The sequence below is a fragment of the Sinocyclocheilus rhinocerous genome, unplaced genomic scaffold, assembly GCF_001515625.1.
Source record: "Sinocyclocheilus rhinocerous isolate Xijiao unplaced genomic scaffold, SAMN03320098_v1.1 scaffold257, whole genome shotgun sequence".
NCBI lineage: Eukaryota > Metazoa > Chordata > Actinopteri > Cypriniformes > Cyprinidae > Sinocyclocheilus > Sinocyclocheilus rhinocerous.
The window spans coordinates 550,144-567,627 of record NW_015634026.1 but is presented as its reverse complement, the minus strand read 5'-3'; the positions used below and the strand labels follow the sequence as shown (position 1 = coordinate 567,627).

Genomic DNA, 17,484 nt, shown 5'->3' with positions numbered 1-17,484 from the left:
AGCCGTTTTAGGGGGGCGTGGCAGAGTCTTAACTTTGATAAAGAATATCTCTTTGGTTTTGAGACTTTAGTCTTTGCAACTTCAGTGATCTTATCTATGCACAATCAACTTGTAACACTCCAAAGAGAAAGGAAAACTTGAAATCGCATCATATGACCCCTTTAACACACTTGTACATAAATGTCTGTATGTGTTTTTCAGACAAGAAAATGCTATTTTCCGAGAGAATATATCCATTTTGGAGAATCAGCCGAAAGTGAAGGGCCTCTCGTTTACCTCCTTCCTCATCCTCCCTTTCCAGCGAATCACACGACTCAAACTACTTGTTCAGGTAAGCGTCAGCCAATTAGAAGTCTTGAGTAACTTGTGTAGGGAATGAGTAAACCAATCAAATGTCTTCGAATTAGTTAAATCTGTCTTTAGCAAAACTGCTTCTTTTTTGTTCCAGAATATTCTGAAGAAGGTGGAGGAAAATTCAGAGAGCGAAAAGACTGCAATATTAGCTCATCAAGAGTTGGAAAGGGTAAGTGTGTGTGTGTGTGTGTGTGTGTTTTGATTACAGGGTGTGGTAATGAGTCTTGTTATTAGTAAGTATCATTGTCTCTGGACTTTCACCTGTCAAGCACGTCTTACACTGTTGTTGCTGTTACCAAGGTTACCGCGCCACACCTCTTTTCGCTGACTTTAACAGCTGTGAGGTGGAATGCTGCTTTTGTTCTTAATTATTTTCTTTAAACATTTTAAAGCGAATATTGCAGCATTCACGTCATGTTGGAATTAACGTAATTGTGATTCAACTGCTATTCAAGTCCTCAGACTCAAATTATTTGCTGTTATGGCAACAATCATAATGCCATGTTGAGATTTGTTGTGGTTGTTTAAAGGAAATACATCATCGCGACATTAATTCACCACCATATGCTTTTGCAGAATATTCAACAACAAAAACTGCATCAATTATGTCTAGGTTCGAAATGTAAAATATAAACGTATCTGACTACCTTCTATTAAAGCTGCTACCATTACATTTATAATATTTTTTTCTAATAATATTATATATAATATTTGTTATTTATATTGTAAAATAAGTACTGTAATAAGAAGATAATGTAGAATGTTTATTTTATTTATAATTTTTAATATTTATAAATATATGATATTTATTTAGAAATATTATTTATTTATCATAATATTAAATGATATATATTTGTATTTATATGTATTTATAATTATTAATTATATCATAAAGTCATGTAATATTAATTAAATTAAATCTGTCATGAGTTGAATTAGTGTGTTTCTTTGCAAATTATTTGTTGTTTTGGCAACAGTCACTTTACCTAAATGTATCCGTGTGGTGGTTTGTTGTGGTTGTTGACAGGAAATACATCACCACTATATTAATTTACCACTATATGCTTTTGGAAAATATTTAACAACAAAAAGTGCATCGTTTAACACTAGTGCATTAAATAGCATACAATAAATAGAAATACATCATGTGCACAGATAACTGATTGCCTTTAAATGTTTTTGGTGTGGTTGTTTTGTATGTGACTTCACAACACTTTCTATTTTATGAATTCGCTGAAGATGCAAAATGTTTTTAGTGCTCAAATGTATGATTCTGATTATTAACACAATCAAGACACTACAGTGGGTCTCAGTAAACACTGACTCTGAAGACCACAAGGCAAAGTTTATGTCCCAGAGGTCATCTGCAGTTTGCTCATTTATAAAGATTTGTTAAACGTCTGGTAAACAAACAGCCGATAGGCTACTTGAACTCCAAGTTGAAGTGAAACTCACAAAGTATAATTTAGTCCTTGTTCTTGTGTGTGGGAGTATGTTTTTCTAATTGTGATGACAACATTTCTGAGGGAATAGTAAAACCTGATGAACTGGAGACGTTCCTACAAGGAAATCAGTTTAAAAATGGGTTTAAAGCAGCACTATGTAACTTTTGGCGCTCTAGCGGTTAATAAACAGAACTGCACACATCCCGCGGAAGAACATTCCAACCGGAGCTACTTCTCTAAGTTTATGTCTATGGCGATTCACGCAGGTCTGTGTTACTCCGCAGCGGTGACGACCCGACCAGGCTACAATAGTCCAAATATAAGTACTTATTATAAGTGTACCGGAGTGATTCGGAATAAGACAAAAACGCGGTTTGGAAGATGAATTCATGATGTACTCGCTCATTATATACATTTAGCAAATTTTGAACACAGAAAAAGTTACACAGTGCTGCTTTAAAATCAACTATGTAAAAAGCTTTTTTGAAATCAACGGCTTTTGCAGCTCTTATTTGTGAGTTGTGGATTTGCTTTTTGATCAATTTCAGTTTTTAACCGCCTCATCCTTTAATAGCAGCCTTTTTATCTTTTGTGTACCAAGGACTGCAAAAAGACTATATTTTCAAAATGCCATTTAATACTAAATGAGGCATCCAAACACTTTGACATTTGAACCATTTACCATCTTTATGTGTGTGGCATGTTTTTAAAGCAGCACTATGTAACTTTTGTCGCTCTAGCGGTTAATAAACAGAACTGCACACATCCCGCGGAAGAATATTCCAACCGGAGCTACTTCTCTAAGTTTATGTCTATGGCGATTCACGCAGGTCTGTGTTACTCCGCAGCGGTGACGACCCGACCAGGCTACAATAGTCCAAATATAAGTACTTATTATAAGTGTACCGTAGTGATTCGGAATAAGACAAAAACGCGGTTTGGAAGATGAATTCATGATGTGCTCGCTCATTATATACAATATATGCTGCTTTAATAATTGTCTAATTTGTATCTAAAAATGCCTAAAGTTGTATTTCAAGGTTAGGGTGTATATGTGGGTTAGTGTAGAGTGCTTATAATTAGCTCTTATTAAAATAGAAGTGAATGGGAAATCCCCACATGTCAGGATATTAATGCAGATGTGGGTGTGTGTTTGTGTCTCTCAGATTGTGAAGGAGTGCAATGAAGGAGTTTTTTTTATTTATATATATATATATATATATATATATATATATATATAATATAAAAAAAACACATCTTGAATTCATTGCCATGCATTTTCATTCTATAAAAATGAGCAGTGTGAACATTCTGTTAAATATCTCCTTTTTTGAGGCTTATAATATGAGTACATTTTTGTGTGAACTATCCTTTTCAAGAAGTCTTTACTTGGGTATCAGAATGAAACTCTTACAACCCTGATCTTTGTAAAGTGCATAAAGTGCAGTTGTGTTCTCTTGTTTGCAGTCAGTGCCGGTGATTTCTCACTCTCGCTGGCTCCTGAAGAAGGGTGAGGTGCAGCAGATGTCCGGGCCCAAGAGCACCAGGACCATGCGCAGCCGCAAGCTCTACCACCCCATCTACCTGTTCCTGTTCAATAATCTGCTGCTCATCACCAAACGCAGCTCCAGGTCTGTGACATCATCAGCTGCACTTCACGATGTCATCGGTCGCTTATAATAAACGCAATGATGTCGTCTGTTGGTGTGGACAATCATATTATAAAATAAATGATATAATAGTATATTATATAATATTTTTAATTTGTAATATTATATACTAAGTAATGTAAAAATAAATAATATGAAAAATATTTATTTATATCATTATGATGAAATTCAGTTTAATAATAAATATAACTCTAACTATTATAAATGAAATAATTATAATAATAAATAAAATACATTTTATTTATAATATTGTAAAATAAAAACTACAGTAAATAATACCATATTAAATGTCATTTTAAGTACATTTAAAAATACTATAATATTTTAATTAATTGTTAGAAATTATAATAAAAATATTTAATTTTGTTTTAATTTGTTATGAGTTAGTGTATTTAATTTTAGAATCCACACAAAACAGTGAGATTGTCCGTTAGTGTGGACATTAATCTAGTTATTGTTCTTAGTGTGAATAGGACAAAAAAAAAAATTACTCGTAAATAAAAAAAAGAAATATTGTATTGTCCATTAATGATTTGTTGATATTGATTGTCGAAAGATGAATGCTGAAATAGGTCAAAATGGCTAAATGTTGTCTGAATAATGTACTTGACTGATATTTACTCACTAGTCTCACTCTCCATTGTATTATGATTGTTTTTGCTAAAAAATGTTTTATTGTATATGTACTTTATATGTGTGTTTCAGTGGAGAGAAGTACCAGGTTCTGGACTCCTGCAGTCGCTCCATGCTGAGGACTGAAGACCTGGAGGATCAGGGTCAAATGCTGGCCTGTGCGTTTGTGCTGAAACTGCTGGAGAACCAGGAGGACAGAGAAGTCAGCTACATGCTCAAGACCGAAAGCATGTGAGAACGCAGTCCTAAGCCATTATCACAGAGATTACAGTACATGTTTGCTTTGTGCACTAATGGCTCTATGAATGTTTACAGAAGCGATAAACTGCGCTGGATATACACTTTGACTCCAAACCGCCGTACGAGATTCCTCTCGACCAGCACTCACCAACCAGGTACATCACATGCATGCATGCACACCCTATGTAGCATGGCTCTATGCCATGCGTTTGATTTGAAATAAACTCTTGAATGCACATTGGTTTGGATAAAAGCTCAAGCTGCTAAATGTAAAAATGGGGTACGTCTGGTGTCTGAATCAGACAAGATAAATCCCATCTCTATTTGTCATAATGACACAGTTTCCATTTCTGTCATCATACTAGTTAGCTCTGTAATTGATTCAAAATCCCATTTCTCAGTCCCGTTCCTTCTTTATTTATCATCTTTTACTGTCCTATTTCTTCCTGTCCCAATAAATAAGTGACATGAAAGGCTATTTTATTATTACATTTTATTTAAAAAAATATATATATAATAAATAATATTAATATATTTTTTTCTAATATTATACAGTAAGTAATATAGCATATAATGCTTATTTTATTTATAACAATATAAAAGAATCGAATAGTAATTATTATATATATATATATATAAATTTGTATTTAAACTATGACAAGTAATGCTTATTAAAATAGAAGTGAATGGGAAATCCCCACATGTCAGGATATTAATGCAGATGTGGGTGTGTGTTTGTGTCTCTCAGATTGTGAAGGAGTGCAATGAAGGAGTGAGGAAGATGAGTCGCACTGAAGAGCTGATCAGCATCGAGAAAACACTTGAATTCAAGTCGAAGGTACTGAAAGACTAAAGATGTTGTGCCATAACCCCGAACGCACTCTTCTACTGTACTTAAAGGAACAGTTCACCCAAAAATATCATTTATTTATGTCACTCCAAACCGTGTGACTTACTTTCTTCTATTGAACACAGAAGGCGATGTTTAGCAGACTGTTAAAGCTGCTCTTTTCCAAACATGAGATTAAACAGGGACTGGTGACTGTAAAAGCCATAAAATATGTTAATACACTGTAAATAAAATAAATAAATTTCCAAGGTGTATAAAAACAAAAAACAAAGATTGGAGTATGCCTTACAATAAAATGCTTTTTCTTTAGTAATTCAATGTTATTTGCTGTTTCTTTGTAATTGTGAAATTTAGTAGCGATTGAGTGAAAATTATTTCTAATTAAATCCTACACCAATTTTTTTTTCAGTGTAGTGTTTCTAATGTAAGTGTTTTGTTTTATTTACCAGTATTTTGCATTATTTCAGAATGTAATAATAAAATGTGACTCATACACCAATGCATTTTTTCTCTCAGCAATGCATAACAATGCAAATCTTGCCCCAGTTGAACTATTCAGATGCAACATATTTGCGGAAAATACGGTAATAGCTATATGTGATTAACAGACTAAAATTTAAGTCATTGTGCGCTAAAAATAGTTTCTAGCTCTTATTTGCATTTGTTGACTCAAACTTGATGTATCTCATTCAATTATGATACATATGAGAATCAATGGCATTTGGTTTATTAATATAAAATAAGTGACATGAAAGGCTATTTTATTATTACATTTTATTTAAAAAAATATATATATAATAAATAATATTAATATATTTTTTTCTAATATTATACAGTAAGTAATATAGCATATAATGCTTATTTTATTTATAACAATATAAAAGAATCGAATAGTAATTATTATATATATATATATATAAATTTGTATTTAAACTATGACAAGTAATGTAATGAAAAATATTTATTTTACTTTATAATATAATAAAATAATATATATTTATTTTATTTCATTTTCTAACATTAGAAAATAAATATATTTTATGTATTTTTAAAATATGTTTTATAAAATAATGTAATAATAATTAATATATAATATGTTTATTTGTTATATATTAGATTATTTTAATATTGTAAGTAAAAATAATTAAATATTATAATATTGAAAAATTAAAATAAATGTTACATATAAAAAAAAGAAATATTGCAAATACTATTAAAATTAATATAATACAATTTGTAATATTTATTTACATTTTCTAATAATATAATTTTGTTTTGATTACATTAATTTATTAAATAAATAATGTAATAAATTTAATTTCATTTAATTTCATTTTACTTTCTTGACTTGAATTAGTGAGTTTCTTTGTATCTGTGTGCAGTATGATTTATTGTTTTTCTGGTGCATGTCAGATTCTGCACAGGTTCAGTGTATCCAGTCGTACTCCTCTCAGGAACCTGATGAGCTCTCTGTAGAAATGGCTGATGTACTGCACATTCTGGAGTGTACCGATGATGGTAAGAGATCACGAACGCATCGACAAAAAATCAGTCAGTGTTTGCCTTAAATGAAAGACTTGCAATAAGCCATGCAACTTCATCAGACTTTGCTGTTTTTGGCTAGACCCGGTCTTTGTCTTTCATTTCTGCATCATCTGCTGTCATTTGTATAAACGTGTCTCTCTCGCTATGTTGCTTCCTTTCATCTGTTCTGTTTTACTATTTTTGTGACACGTCCTTCCTGTTTTTGGCATATCCGTCTCTCGCCCTCAGGCTGGATGTTGGGTGAAAGGTTGCATGACGGCGAGCGAGGCTGGTTCCCCATCCGCGTGGTGGAGAGGATCAAGAGCGCAGAAGTTCGGGCTCAGAACCTTAAAGAGTGTCAGCGGATCCAGCAGGCTCAGGAAGGAGCGCAGGGGTTCAGAGCTGCCTCCAGGGGGCGCCGCCCAGCCAAAAGCCCCCAATACACTCCCACCTGGACCGACCTGTAGATAAAGAACAAGAAATGACATCGCATAACCACCACAATCATCCTACGTTCTCCTAATTCCTGACCCGGTAACCCGGAAGCGGCGCCCCCTAGATGTCGCAGCGGACCGATAGTCATTCTGTGTCCAGTGTTTTATTGAATACGTGTCCGGCGTCACACTGAGGACTCGACAGGGTCGTGGAAGAGCTCTTGCACTATAAGCACTTGTGTTTTTTAATCGATGCTTCCATACAGTCCTAACACGCTGTTAGCATGAAGGATTTCAACTTTTGCAATCACACACGGGGACCACTTTTCTGACGCATATGAGGTGAAGGAAAATAAACGCTTCATCAGGACTTTTGTAAAGTCGTAATGCTTCTCTGGAAAAGGAATGTATTAATGTGCATGGTCACACCTTACTGACATTACAGGTTTGTGTTTTTAAACTAACCTCTGAGGACAAAGAGGATGTACTGTACCGTATGGAGCTCGTCCTCCTCCCATCCACATGAAGAACAAAATGAAAATAAGAGAGAAAATGAACAAAGTTAATCAAATGCACATATATGGCATTTAGAATGCGATTTTTTGGGGAACATGGAGGTAAAAAATGCAGATGAAGAACACTGCGGCGTTTTTTTGCACGTGCTGCATGAAAGTGTATGAACAATCACATACACATTAAACAATGTTTTCCTACACAAACACACTACACACAAGAGAGTAATGTTGTTAAACCAGTCTAACAACTGTGTCCTAACCAGATACATGGTAACTTTCCAACAACAAGCCATTTGTCCATACTAAAAGCGAAAATGCTCAATGATGAGCCGTAATGAAGTTTAATATTAACTAATCACATTTTTGAATCACCTGTTTGTTTGGATGCACAAACAATTTATATATATATATATTTTTTTTTATAGATTTGGGTCCATAAGTACACGTAAAATATATAAATATAGCAAATATAAGATGCAATTGCATTACTAAGAAATAGCTTCTAACAAGATGGCTGATGTGAACTGACTTTAAGGGAGATTCACCCCAAAATTTAAAAAAAATTTTTCCCTCATGTTGTTCCAAACCTACAATATTTTCTTTTGTGAACCACAGGAGATTTTTTTTTTTTGTGGATAATTTTTTTTCATAGGTTTTTAGGTCAAAAACATCCATTTACAAAGAATAGATGCTTTTGTCATTTTATTAGTTGAATCTGGTTTGGACACGGTTTAACAATCTTTTCCAAGAGAATGTAACTTCCATGAGAGATGAGTCTTGCTGCTCGGCTGGAGTTGGTGTTTGTATCGTTGTGTGCATGTTCATATGAAGACCTCTCATGTTCAAACGTGGTAAAGAGTCGTTGCCAAATAATTGTCCTATTTCATTTTGTAAAAAGATAATTTATTGTTAATGAAAATAAATCTTGAATGTTGAGATCTTGTCGTCTCCGTCTCACCTCATCTAATAAATGACAAACCCCCCGCTTTCTGTAAGAAATGTTCATTTCTGCCCACTTTAAGTTTTGACCTTCCTTTTTTTGACCTCCTGTCTCTAATGTGACGTACTGATATTCAATGAGGAAAAAAATGTAGGGTAAAACTTGATTTTATCCATCAGGAATTCTTTGAATGATGAAAAGTGCCTCTGACTGATGAGGAAAGGCACTTTGTAATGGCAAAAAAGTAAGTCACTTCAAAAACTTTATTGTAGTTAAGTTAGTAGCCTATAAGTGGATTGAGCAAGTCCGAATTCTCTAGCAAATGATTGAAGTTTTTTTATTTTTTATTCATTGTGCACCAATTAATTGTGACCACGAACATGATATTAAATTTAACAGCACATGACAAACTGATTGTCTTGGTAAGTTGGTAGTTTCACCCAGCAAGCTGTTTCCTGAAGCTCAGGCTTTGCAGCTGCAGAACCAACAACACCAGGCCACTTCCTCTTTTCCAGCTCTTCACAGACATCTTGTACTCTCAAAAACATGATCAGAGTTCAAATATCATCAGAGGAGCGTTCAGGATGCGTGGTCTTGAAACGTGAGCATGTGACTGAGACCAGTTGACCATATACACCAGCATTTCACTGACAGTGTATTGGAAACCCCTGGAATCCCATACACTTCTTGAATAAACTATATAGAAACTGATATTTTATAGAACTAAAATAAAAGTTCCCTGGGTTTTTTTTTTTGTTTAAACGATGCTCCCTTTGCAGATGAAAATGAAAGTGATATATACTAAAGCTAAATATACATATTTAGTCAGCTTTGCAGGTCACGTGAGTAAAATCCACTTTGGTAAATCCAGATAAGCAGATAAGCTTATATACAAAACTATTTTAGATGGAAAGATATGACTGATTTCTCACAGAGACACTAAGCAAGTGTCACAGCTAGTAAAAACATGCTGGGTGGCATTGCAATAACTTCTTTTCACTGTAGCCTATGATAAGGAATTTTGAATATTGTTAGATGGAAATAAAGTTTACCTAAAACCAGGTATTTGCATGATTTGTCACCAGGCTATGAGATAAAATAAAAGCACGATCTTTTGTTGTACTCTGTGTAAATTACAGATTAAAGTTTTAATTACAGTTACAAAGTTACAATTTCACTGAATTTATTTATTTATTTGAAAAACGTCAGTTGCAAAAGTCCGATGTCAAATTAAAACAAACATATGATGCGATTAGCTTTATAGTCAAGCTTTGTACTGAGAAATAGTTCTTCATTTGAGAAGGCGGGGCATAGAGGAGAAACAATAATGTACAGTATGTGGAAAATAATGTGTTTTTTTTTACTTTAAACCGCATAAACACATTTCATTACACCAAATACACAAAATAATGTTCTTTTTAGCAGCATCATATGACCCCTTTAAAACAAAAATGCCTTCATATTAGCTTTATAGTCAAGCTTTGTACTGAGAAATAGTAGCTCAGTTGAGATGCTCTACTGACATCTAGCGGTAAGAGAATATAAGTGCAGCTGTGAACTTTGTTCAATCAATCAGTGGCTCAAAAGTCCATCAACGAATTAATTAATCTATATCACATTTTAGACGATTTATAGCTCACATTTTCCTCCGTTTAAAGATGATTCCTATTAAGAAAAGCGTTTATGGTCGGGTTACTAACATTTTCTGATGTATTTATCAGTTTGCAGAAAATAAAGCTTTTTGTTACCAATTAACCTGCATAGTGTTTATATTTATACGATAATATGATTAAAGATTTATATGGGCAGATATATCCTAATTTTGAAGAGACTGGCTGCTGTGATTTCTGTGACGCAAGTTCTTCAACCGATATGTTCTCATATAACCTCATGGCCGGTTAGCTCAGTTGGTTAGAGCGTGGTGCTAATAACGCCAAGGTCGCGGGTTCGATCCCCGTACTGGCCATTTATTTTCTTTGACTGTGGTATTTCAAATAGTGTGAATTGCCAGAAAATTCATATTTTGAGTGATTTGCATATTCTGGTTATTTTAAATAATATGATGCATATTATCTTGTTGTAATACTAGAAAATATTTATTAGCCTTCACTGTTCAACGCGCATGCTGCTCTACCTTGTTTGATCTCCGAATGAGATCAGTTGCGGTGAGCTACATGGTTTGCCTCATATCGTCAGCACGTTTTCAATTGAAAAATAAGAAAAGGAGGGCTCGTCCGGGATTTGAACCCGGGACCTCTCGCACCCAAAGCGAGAATCATACCCCTAGACCAACGAGCCATACACGCTGCTCACTTTCTGCATGTCTGAAGTATTTCAACATTGAGGAAAACTGTCCTATAAAATCTTTGTTTTATAGATGGTTATTTTCGCGTTTATATTTATGAATATATATAATATAATAATGTACGAAATAATAGTTATTCGGAAATAATGGCAACTTAGTCTCTTGTACAAATGCTTGCCGAACTTCAACACATACATTTGCGGTTTAGATCGCAGGTTCACATTTGAAGGTCTTACCTGTATTTCCATAAATTATCTCTAATTTCTTAGTTATCGTGAGCTATTCTTATATAAAAGTCCATTATCCGTGCAATAGCTGTTATGGGACCTCGTGGCGCAACGGTAGCGCGTCTGACTCCAGATCAGAAGGTTGCGTGTTCAAATCACGTCGGGGTCACATGATTTGTTGTGTTTTTGCTCCGAAGTGTTTTATCCATATAATCATATTACCATTTTGGGGTACAGTCCGTTACACACAATTGACAGCAGTGCCGTTCATTTAATAGCGTTAGAAGTCGGTGGAGTTTTACCTTAATTACAATCCACATTTCAATCAAATAAATGAAATTGTAGACCATTATTGTTTTAATTCACCATTTTGGTAAGGAGAAAAAAACAGGGCTCGTCCGGGATTTGAACCCGGGACCTCTCGCACCCTAAGCGAGAATCATCCCCCTAGACCAACGAGCCACTCGACACAAAAATAGCTCTGTCCACATAGTCATCTTACATTTAGGTACATGAAAAACGTATACATGCACACTGCTTCGAGAGGTAAAGAATATAAAGAGATAAACAAGGTTTATTTGCGTTGTAAATGTACATTTGCTGTATGAAAACAACCATAATAATAATAATAATAATAAAAAACATATCCATAATAACAGTTTGTAAGAGGGTGAGCAGCTTGTGGCTGTACTGTACGCAAACTTTAATGTCTTGAACTTGATGTGAGCGGTGAACGGTAGCCAGTGAAGATACTAGTATTACATTCCCAAGAAATAATTCTTGCATAATACACTGCAACATAAAAATCATTATTGTTGCTTTGTAATATAATAAACATTTAAATTAAATAAATCTGGTTCTAATTAACCAGGCTGGTGCTGCATTAAAGATATAATTTCATTTTGTTTCATCATGTATCAAGCCTAATACAAAATATCATCTTAATGATAAATCAGTCAGGTTCCGGCCCAGGATCTTCACCATATTTCAAATCGCTGGTCTCTGATGAACTGCTTTCTATCACTGATTTTGTTTCTGAAAAGTCTGCAAAACACAAAATTGACCACACAATGATGTACAAATCAACTGATGTGTTAAGTTAATCTACATCCCTCAAAAATTAGGATCAGCAATAACAAAGTTGTTCAATCATTAAAGTGTAAAGTAAAGCTAAACATGTATTCTACAATGAACCACTGTCATTTATATATGACATGTAATTTTAAACATGCATTTTAGATATCAAAAACATAGACTTCATTTAATTTATTTATGTATTATTTATTTATTTGCATTATTGTAATTAAATGATTCTAGATTATAGAATACAAAACTTGAGACTTCGATTGAACACAACAGACCCACATAACTTTATAAACATGAGACACAAATGATTTATCTTTTTAGTTAGTCACTAAAACTTCATATTCATTAATTTCATAGAGGGTTAATAGACCTACACCAGTAAAACACTGATCACACACACTTACCGTACAGTCTGAATATTGCTGTGAGTGCAGACGACACTGTGGATGCTCTTTGCTGATTCATCTGTGATATTATTGTGACTCAGGCTACAAGAAGAAATGAGATGAAAAGATTAAACAGAAATAAACATGAAGTAAACAAGTTTGAATACTGTGTTTTATATTTCTCTATTCCTGACGTGTCTGTGTAACTCACTCCAGAGTCTGGGTTTTGTGCAGATGTGGCAGCAGCGGCTCCATGCAGTGATCAGTGAGTTTGCAGTGACTGAGATCCAGTTCTGTCAGTCCTTCAGAATATTCCAGAAACAGTGCCAGCTCTTCACAAGCTCTCTGGTCCATCTGAGTGTGACTGAGGTCCAGTTCTCCTCCCAAAGCCTGTGAAAGAGCCTCAGCGCTCCTCAAAGAGCCTCTCTCTGCTCCATCTTTACTAATACAAGCCAGAAACTGCAGCAGCAGAGCTTTACTACAGCTGACGAGAGGAAGGAGAACAAAACAACAAACATGAATGTGAGAATAATATACAGCGATTTGATATGGAGATAAATAATGCACTATGTAATATTAGCAATGGAAGAGGTCTGTCAGCTGTCTTACCTCAGCTGGACTTGAGGCAGGACTGGCCAAAGTTGTTTCAGGGCCTCATCAGAGAGCTCACAGTCCTGTAAGATCAACTTCACAATAGTTTGAGTTTTCTGAAGCACAGATGAGATCATTCTACAGTCTTTTTTGGTTAGTTTCAAATGTTCTTGGTTTTCCTGTTTGTCTGTTAAATCCAGAGCAGAGCAGCAGGAGAAGTCCAGTCTGTGGTGATGAGCCGAGAGAAGGGCATCTGCTGCCTCCTGCTGGAGATCAGAGGAACTGCAGCAATGAAGCAGCTTCAGCAAAATCACACACATGCATTACTAAACAGTCATGTTTATTATGATATCAGTGCTGTTATATCAGTATAAACCTGAGTTGTGTGACTGCTGAGTAAAGGCAGAAAGCTCTCTTGCGCCTCCTCTGGTATGGAGGTCCAGAGCAGATTGAGTTTGACAGTGTTGCAGTGCTGTAGAGTGAAGTGCAGGGCAGCGCAGTGAACAGGGTCCAACACTCGGCCATTCAGGTTGATGTCGTTTCCTATTGAACTCATCAGACTGGACACATACTGAGGAAAATGAGTCTCATAAATCTCCATAATGATGGACAGAATAAAGCTGGGGCTCAACCTGTGGAGAATAAGATCACTCGATGAAATCCACTTGAATCAAAGGCACTCAATAAATACAAATTCTCAAACTGACAAGTAAACTACAAGCAACTTTAATGACTTCAATGGATGCAATTTAACTCTTTAGTCATGATGTAAATTTGTAGGTTGACCCAAAAAACCAATTTGACATGGAAATTGGTAAAAGGAGAAGTAAACAAGTAAAAGTAAATCCTGTGTCTACGATATAAAACATAGTTTGACCTCAGTTCCAGTTAAGTTTCAGTTAACTATATAAGAACTACAACTACCACAATGATGTTAGCTTAATGTGCCTGACATATCAGAAAACTGTAGTTCTTGCTTGAAACGTGTTTTTAAAGTGCACAATGGTTTCAACAAACAAACTCACATTTAAGGAATGACTGTGTATACGAATGAGCACTTTGTCATTAGTAAGTGACAAGATTTTGCTTTGAGTCTTTTGTGATCAGTGAAAGCTCATCTGTGGTCAGTGGAAATGGACCCTTAAATGATGCTCTGACCATCTTCACTAACATTCTGTCTTCCAAACTGTCAAAAACAAAATCAAAGATCGTGAGAAACATTCACATCATATTTTAGGATGTGTCATTCTATCACAGGAGTGATTTAAACAGTTTATAGAAAAGCTTGAGGTATCTCAGACCTCTGCAGGTGTTTGATGTGTTTGAAGATCAGTTTGAGTCCTCTGAGAGAAATGGCTTGTGGCTTTAGAGTCAGGTTTAGTTTTGAGGCTGAAAGATCCAGAACTCTCCCCACAGATCTGCAGGTGCTGCTGGGTAATTTTCCATTCAGAGTCATGGTGAAGTCCAAAGCCTGGAGCAGAGGAGTCACCTGATCTGCCTTCATTCTGGGTCCAAACACTTTACATAGAGATGGAATGAACCGCTCTGCATTCCTACAGGACAATCATATACAAAGTAAATATTTGCAATAATATACAATTTTCCTGCCCTGGTAATATTCAAGCATTTTGTTCGTCTTGTCTTAAGTTAAAATATTTACTGTATAAAGCGCATGTTTATAATATGTGGTGGAAAAAGCTTAACGTCTTATTTACAATAGTCAAATAGACGGCAGTATTTATCAGAGCTCAGTTGTGAGATGTAGGGCAGACACTGAAGTAATCCTCTAATCACCTGATTTGAAGTGTATCAGTCACACAGGATTAGTTTTTAGGATTTGTGTATGTAAATTAATTGTTGTTTCAGATGTTACCTGCAAAGTTTATGGTCTTTTTGGACAGGAAAAGCAATATATTGAAAAGTCCTATATGTCTGTGCTAATCATTTTACGCCGGACTGCCTCACAAACGAGGGTCAGTTCAGCGCTGGAGTTGTGCAAAGGTTGCTTCTGAAAGAGGGATCGATACCAACGTTTCCTGCGCAAACGTCCAGACTACAGACAAAGTAAGCATCACGCGTCATATTTTGTTTTCCAAAATAGCTTCTTGGCTCTCTGTAAGACTAATGTTGCTAAAACTACCATTGTCTCTGCCTGTTTTCACTGATGCTGCCTTCACATACTTCCAGAATGATCGTAAATAGGAATCATAAAAAATTAAAAATGATGCATATATAACACATCATAAAAAATGATGCATAACACAGTAAAAGTTAAGCAGACTTTTTTACATTTAACAATCCTGCATGGCGTCAACATGGCATTCTAAAGTACAAAAAAAAAAAAAACAGAAAGACAAATAAGGCAGGAACATACCACAGTGGTTTCAGCATGTAACAGACATCCATAATAAACAAGATACAGAGTTATAGTTTTATGATACAATAATTACAATACATACATTCAAAACCAGGAAACATGAGGGCAGTCACTTTCCCTTTTCTGCTGCCCATCTCTTCCTTTCAGCCTCATAAAAGGAAGACTGACAGAACTCTCCCCAAGTCATCTCGTGAGTCATCCCCTCTGTCCGATATAGGGAAAACACTCTGGCAGGACAATAGACATATTTCCCTGCCACACCAGGGAACCCAGTATGTGTGTGTGGACTCTCTGGGCCTTCTTTGAATGGCTTGTGGCAGAACCTACAGAGGCGACCAGTGGGATGCTGCTCCATGGCCTTTCTCTTTCTCCGCTCCTCCATTACCCGTCTTGCCTCTGCAGAACACTGCTTTGCAGCCTGTAGCTCTCATTTAAAAAAAGGTGTTTCAGCAAAGTCATTTGACGGATTGGTGAGGCCTTCCGCTGCATACATCTGGTATACCTTTTTAGAGCAGTAAAAGTACTTCACGATCCCAGACTGATAAAAAAAATGAATGGAGGAGCCATCACCAAGGTAACGTGACTTTGGCTGGCCACAAGCAAGACAGTTCCGTGTCCTCTTTGTAACAGGCTGCTGTTGCTGTTGCTTCTCCACAATCTCTTTCACCATTTGTTCAATCTCACCCTTAGTTAGCAGGAACTCCTGGGGCTTATTACTGGGTGGGTTCACTGTGGGACCAGTGGAACACTTACAGTTTCACTACCTCCTGTGAGGCGATGCCACAGCTGCTGGGTCTCCAGGAGTTTCTCTGAACTGGTGTTCAGGGATGAACTTGTGTTCGTTATCTTGGCCAGGTTTTTCACATAACGTGAGATATGCTGTTTCGTGGTGGGGTGTAAGAGGCTATTGGGATAGCCTTCAGAAATCATTCTAATATGCTGATTTGCTGCTCAACAAACATTTCTCATTATTCTTATCAATGTTGAAAACAGTTGTGTACATTTTTATTCAGGATTATTTGATGAATAGAAAGTTCAAAAGAACAGCATTGATCTGAAATATAAAGCATTTGGAACATTATAAATGTCTATACTGTCACGTTTGATCACTTTAATGCATCCTTGCTGAATAAAAGTATTCATTTCTTTCATTACTTTCCCCCCAAAAAAGAAAAAAATCTTACTGACCCCAAACTTTTGAACGGTAGTGATAATGTTACAAAAGCTTTCTATTAACAATACGATTACATGATAATACACATGCAATTTAAATGATAAATATATAAATGATAATGTATATACAATACAGTAAGTTAGTATTGCTAAAGTATAGCATTCAACTTACCTCCTCGGTTTGTCACCTAAATTGCGTTATTTAAAAACAGCAGTCACCATAGGTAAAATCTGTCTTAAGGTAGTTTAGACAGGAAATATTTGTTGTCCAAAACAAGTTTTTTTTTTAAATCTGACAATTCGGTAAACAAATAGCCTACCTCTCCGATCGTAAAGCGGGTCTCCCCTCCTCCACTGAGAATGATTGACAGATGACACTGGGCTTCACGGAAAAGATGAAACAGCGCCATGAAGTCTACGTGTGGCCAAAAGTATATTGCATCCGTAGTGTTAAGCACTACCATAGAGAATGAATGGGAAAAGTTAAGGGAAATTAAACTGAGCCACTTTCTGTTTATTTTTATTGATCATTAGAAGGGTGCATTGTAACATACAAGCCTTTATAGATAGGCACGCCAGGTCGATGCTGATTTGCGATGTATTTGATTTTTATATAACAGTTCAATTTTCAGTGTGATGAATACGATTGCTAAATCCCATTGTTTTCAGTCCATATCTGAAGCAGAACATCAAAACCATGCGGTGGGAACTGCTTGAAACTAAAACGCCATGCA

At 35.5% G+C, this 17,484-nt stretch overlaps 2 protein-coding genes and 4 non-coding genes across 7 annotated transcripts in view; 3 read left to right on the top strand and 3 right to left on the bottom strand.

Annotated features, from left to right (window-relative positions):
- Positions 1 to 8,660, top strand: part of LOC107745214 (ephexin-1-like) — a 27,482-nt gene extending 18,822 nt beyond the window's left edge. The window contains exons 7-14 of the mRNA XM_016559070.1: positions 202 to 331; positions 449 to 523; positions 2,966 to 2,989; positions 3,267 to 3,430; positions 4,175 to 4,333; positions 4,418 to 4,497; positions 6,606 to 6,710; positions 6,966 to 8,660. Coding sequence (XP_016414556.1) covers positions 202 to 331; positions 449 to 523; positions 2,966 to 2,989; positions 3,267 to 3,430; positions 4,175 to 4,333; positions 4,418 to 4,497; positions 6,606 to 6,710; positions 6,966 to 7,183 — 955 coding nt within the window. The 3' untranslated portion in view covers positions 7,184 to 8,660. The remainder of the gene's footprint in view (positions 1 to 201; positions 332 to 448; positions 524 to 2,965; positions 2,990 to 3,266; positions 3,431 to 4,174; positions 4,334 to 4,417; positions 4,498 to 6,605; positions 6,711 to 6,965) is intronic.
- Positions 8,661 to 10,497: 1,837 nt separating this feature from the next.
- trnai-aau (transfer RNA isoleucine (anticodon AAU)) lies at positions 10,498 to 10,571 on the top strand. Its single transcript has one exon. It is a non-coding gene; the product is annotated as a tRNA-Ile (tRNA).
- A 260-nt stretch (positions 10,572 to 10,831) lies between these two features.
- On the bottom strand, positions 10,832 to 10,903 carry trnap-ugg (transfer RNA proline (anticodon UGG)). The gene has a single exon. It is a non-coding gene; the product is annotated as a tRNA-Pro (tRNA).
- Positions 10,904 to 11,234: 331 nt separating this feature from the next.
- On the top strand, positions 11,235 to 11,306 carry trnaw-cca (transfer RNA tryptophan (anticodon CCA)). Its single transcript has one exon. It is a non-coding gene; the product is annotated as a tRNA-Trp (tRNA).
- A 221-nt stretch (positions 11,307 to 11,527) lies between these two features.
- trnap-agg (transfer RNA proline (anticodon AGG)) lies at positions 11,528 to 11,599 on the bottom strand. Its single transcript has one exon. It is a non-coding gene; the product is annotated as a tRNA-Pro (tRNA).
- A 200-nt stretch (positions 11,600 to 11,799) lies between these two features.
- On the bottom strand, positions 11,800 to 17,149 carry LOC107745183 (NACHT, LRR and PYD domains-containing protein 14-like). 2 transcript variants are annotated; one of them, XM_016559033.1, is made up of 9 exons: positions 17,071 to 17,149; positions 15,074 to 15,313; positions 14,502 to 14,753; positions 14,226 to 14,386; positions 13,219 to 13,832; positions 12,821 to 13,093; positions 12,628 to 12,711; positions 12,119 to 12,181; positions 11,800 to 11,929 (listed from the first exon to the last, which is right to left on the bottom strand). In XM_016559033.1, the coding sequence occupies exons 5-9, from the start codon at positions 13,518 to 13,520 to the stop codon at positions 11,896 to 11,898; spliced, it is 756 nt and encodes a 251-aa protein (XP_016414519.1). In that variant the 5' UTR covers positions 13,521 to 13,832; positions 14,226 to 14,386; positions 14,502 to 14,753; positions 15,074 to 15,313; positions 17,071 to 17,149; the 3' UTR covers positions 11,800 to 11,895. The 2 variants fall into 2 exon arrangements, with proteins under 2 accessions (XP_016414519.1, XP_016414520.1); XM_016559034.1 differs by lacking the exon at positions 15,074 to 15,313 and having other exon boundaries at positions 17,071 to 17,090.
- Positions 17,150 to 17,484: the final 335 nt, after the last annotated feature.

What these genes read in the sequence shown, in the direction of transcription:
- LOC107745183 (XM_016559033.1), bottom strand. Translation starts at nt 13,520, where the DNA reads ATGTGTGTGATTTTGCTGAAGCTGCTTCATTGCTGCAGTTCCTCTGAT. An exon ending in CACAAAACCCAGACTCTGGA is followed by an intron (nt 12,712 to 12,820) that starts GTGAGTTACACA and finishes TTCTTCTTGTAG; the next exon opens with CCTGAGTCACAATAATATCA. An exon ending in GACCAGCGATTTGAAATATG is followed by an intron (nt 11,930 to 12,118) that starts GTGAAGATCCTG and finishes TTTATGTTGCAG; the next exon opens with TGTATTATGCAAGAATTATT.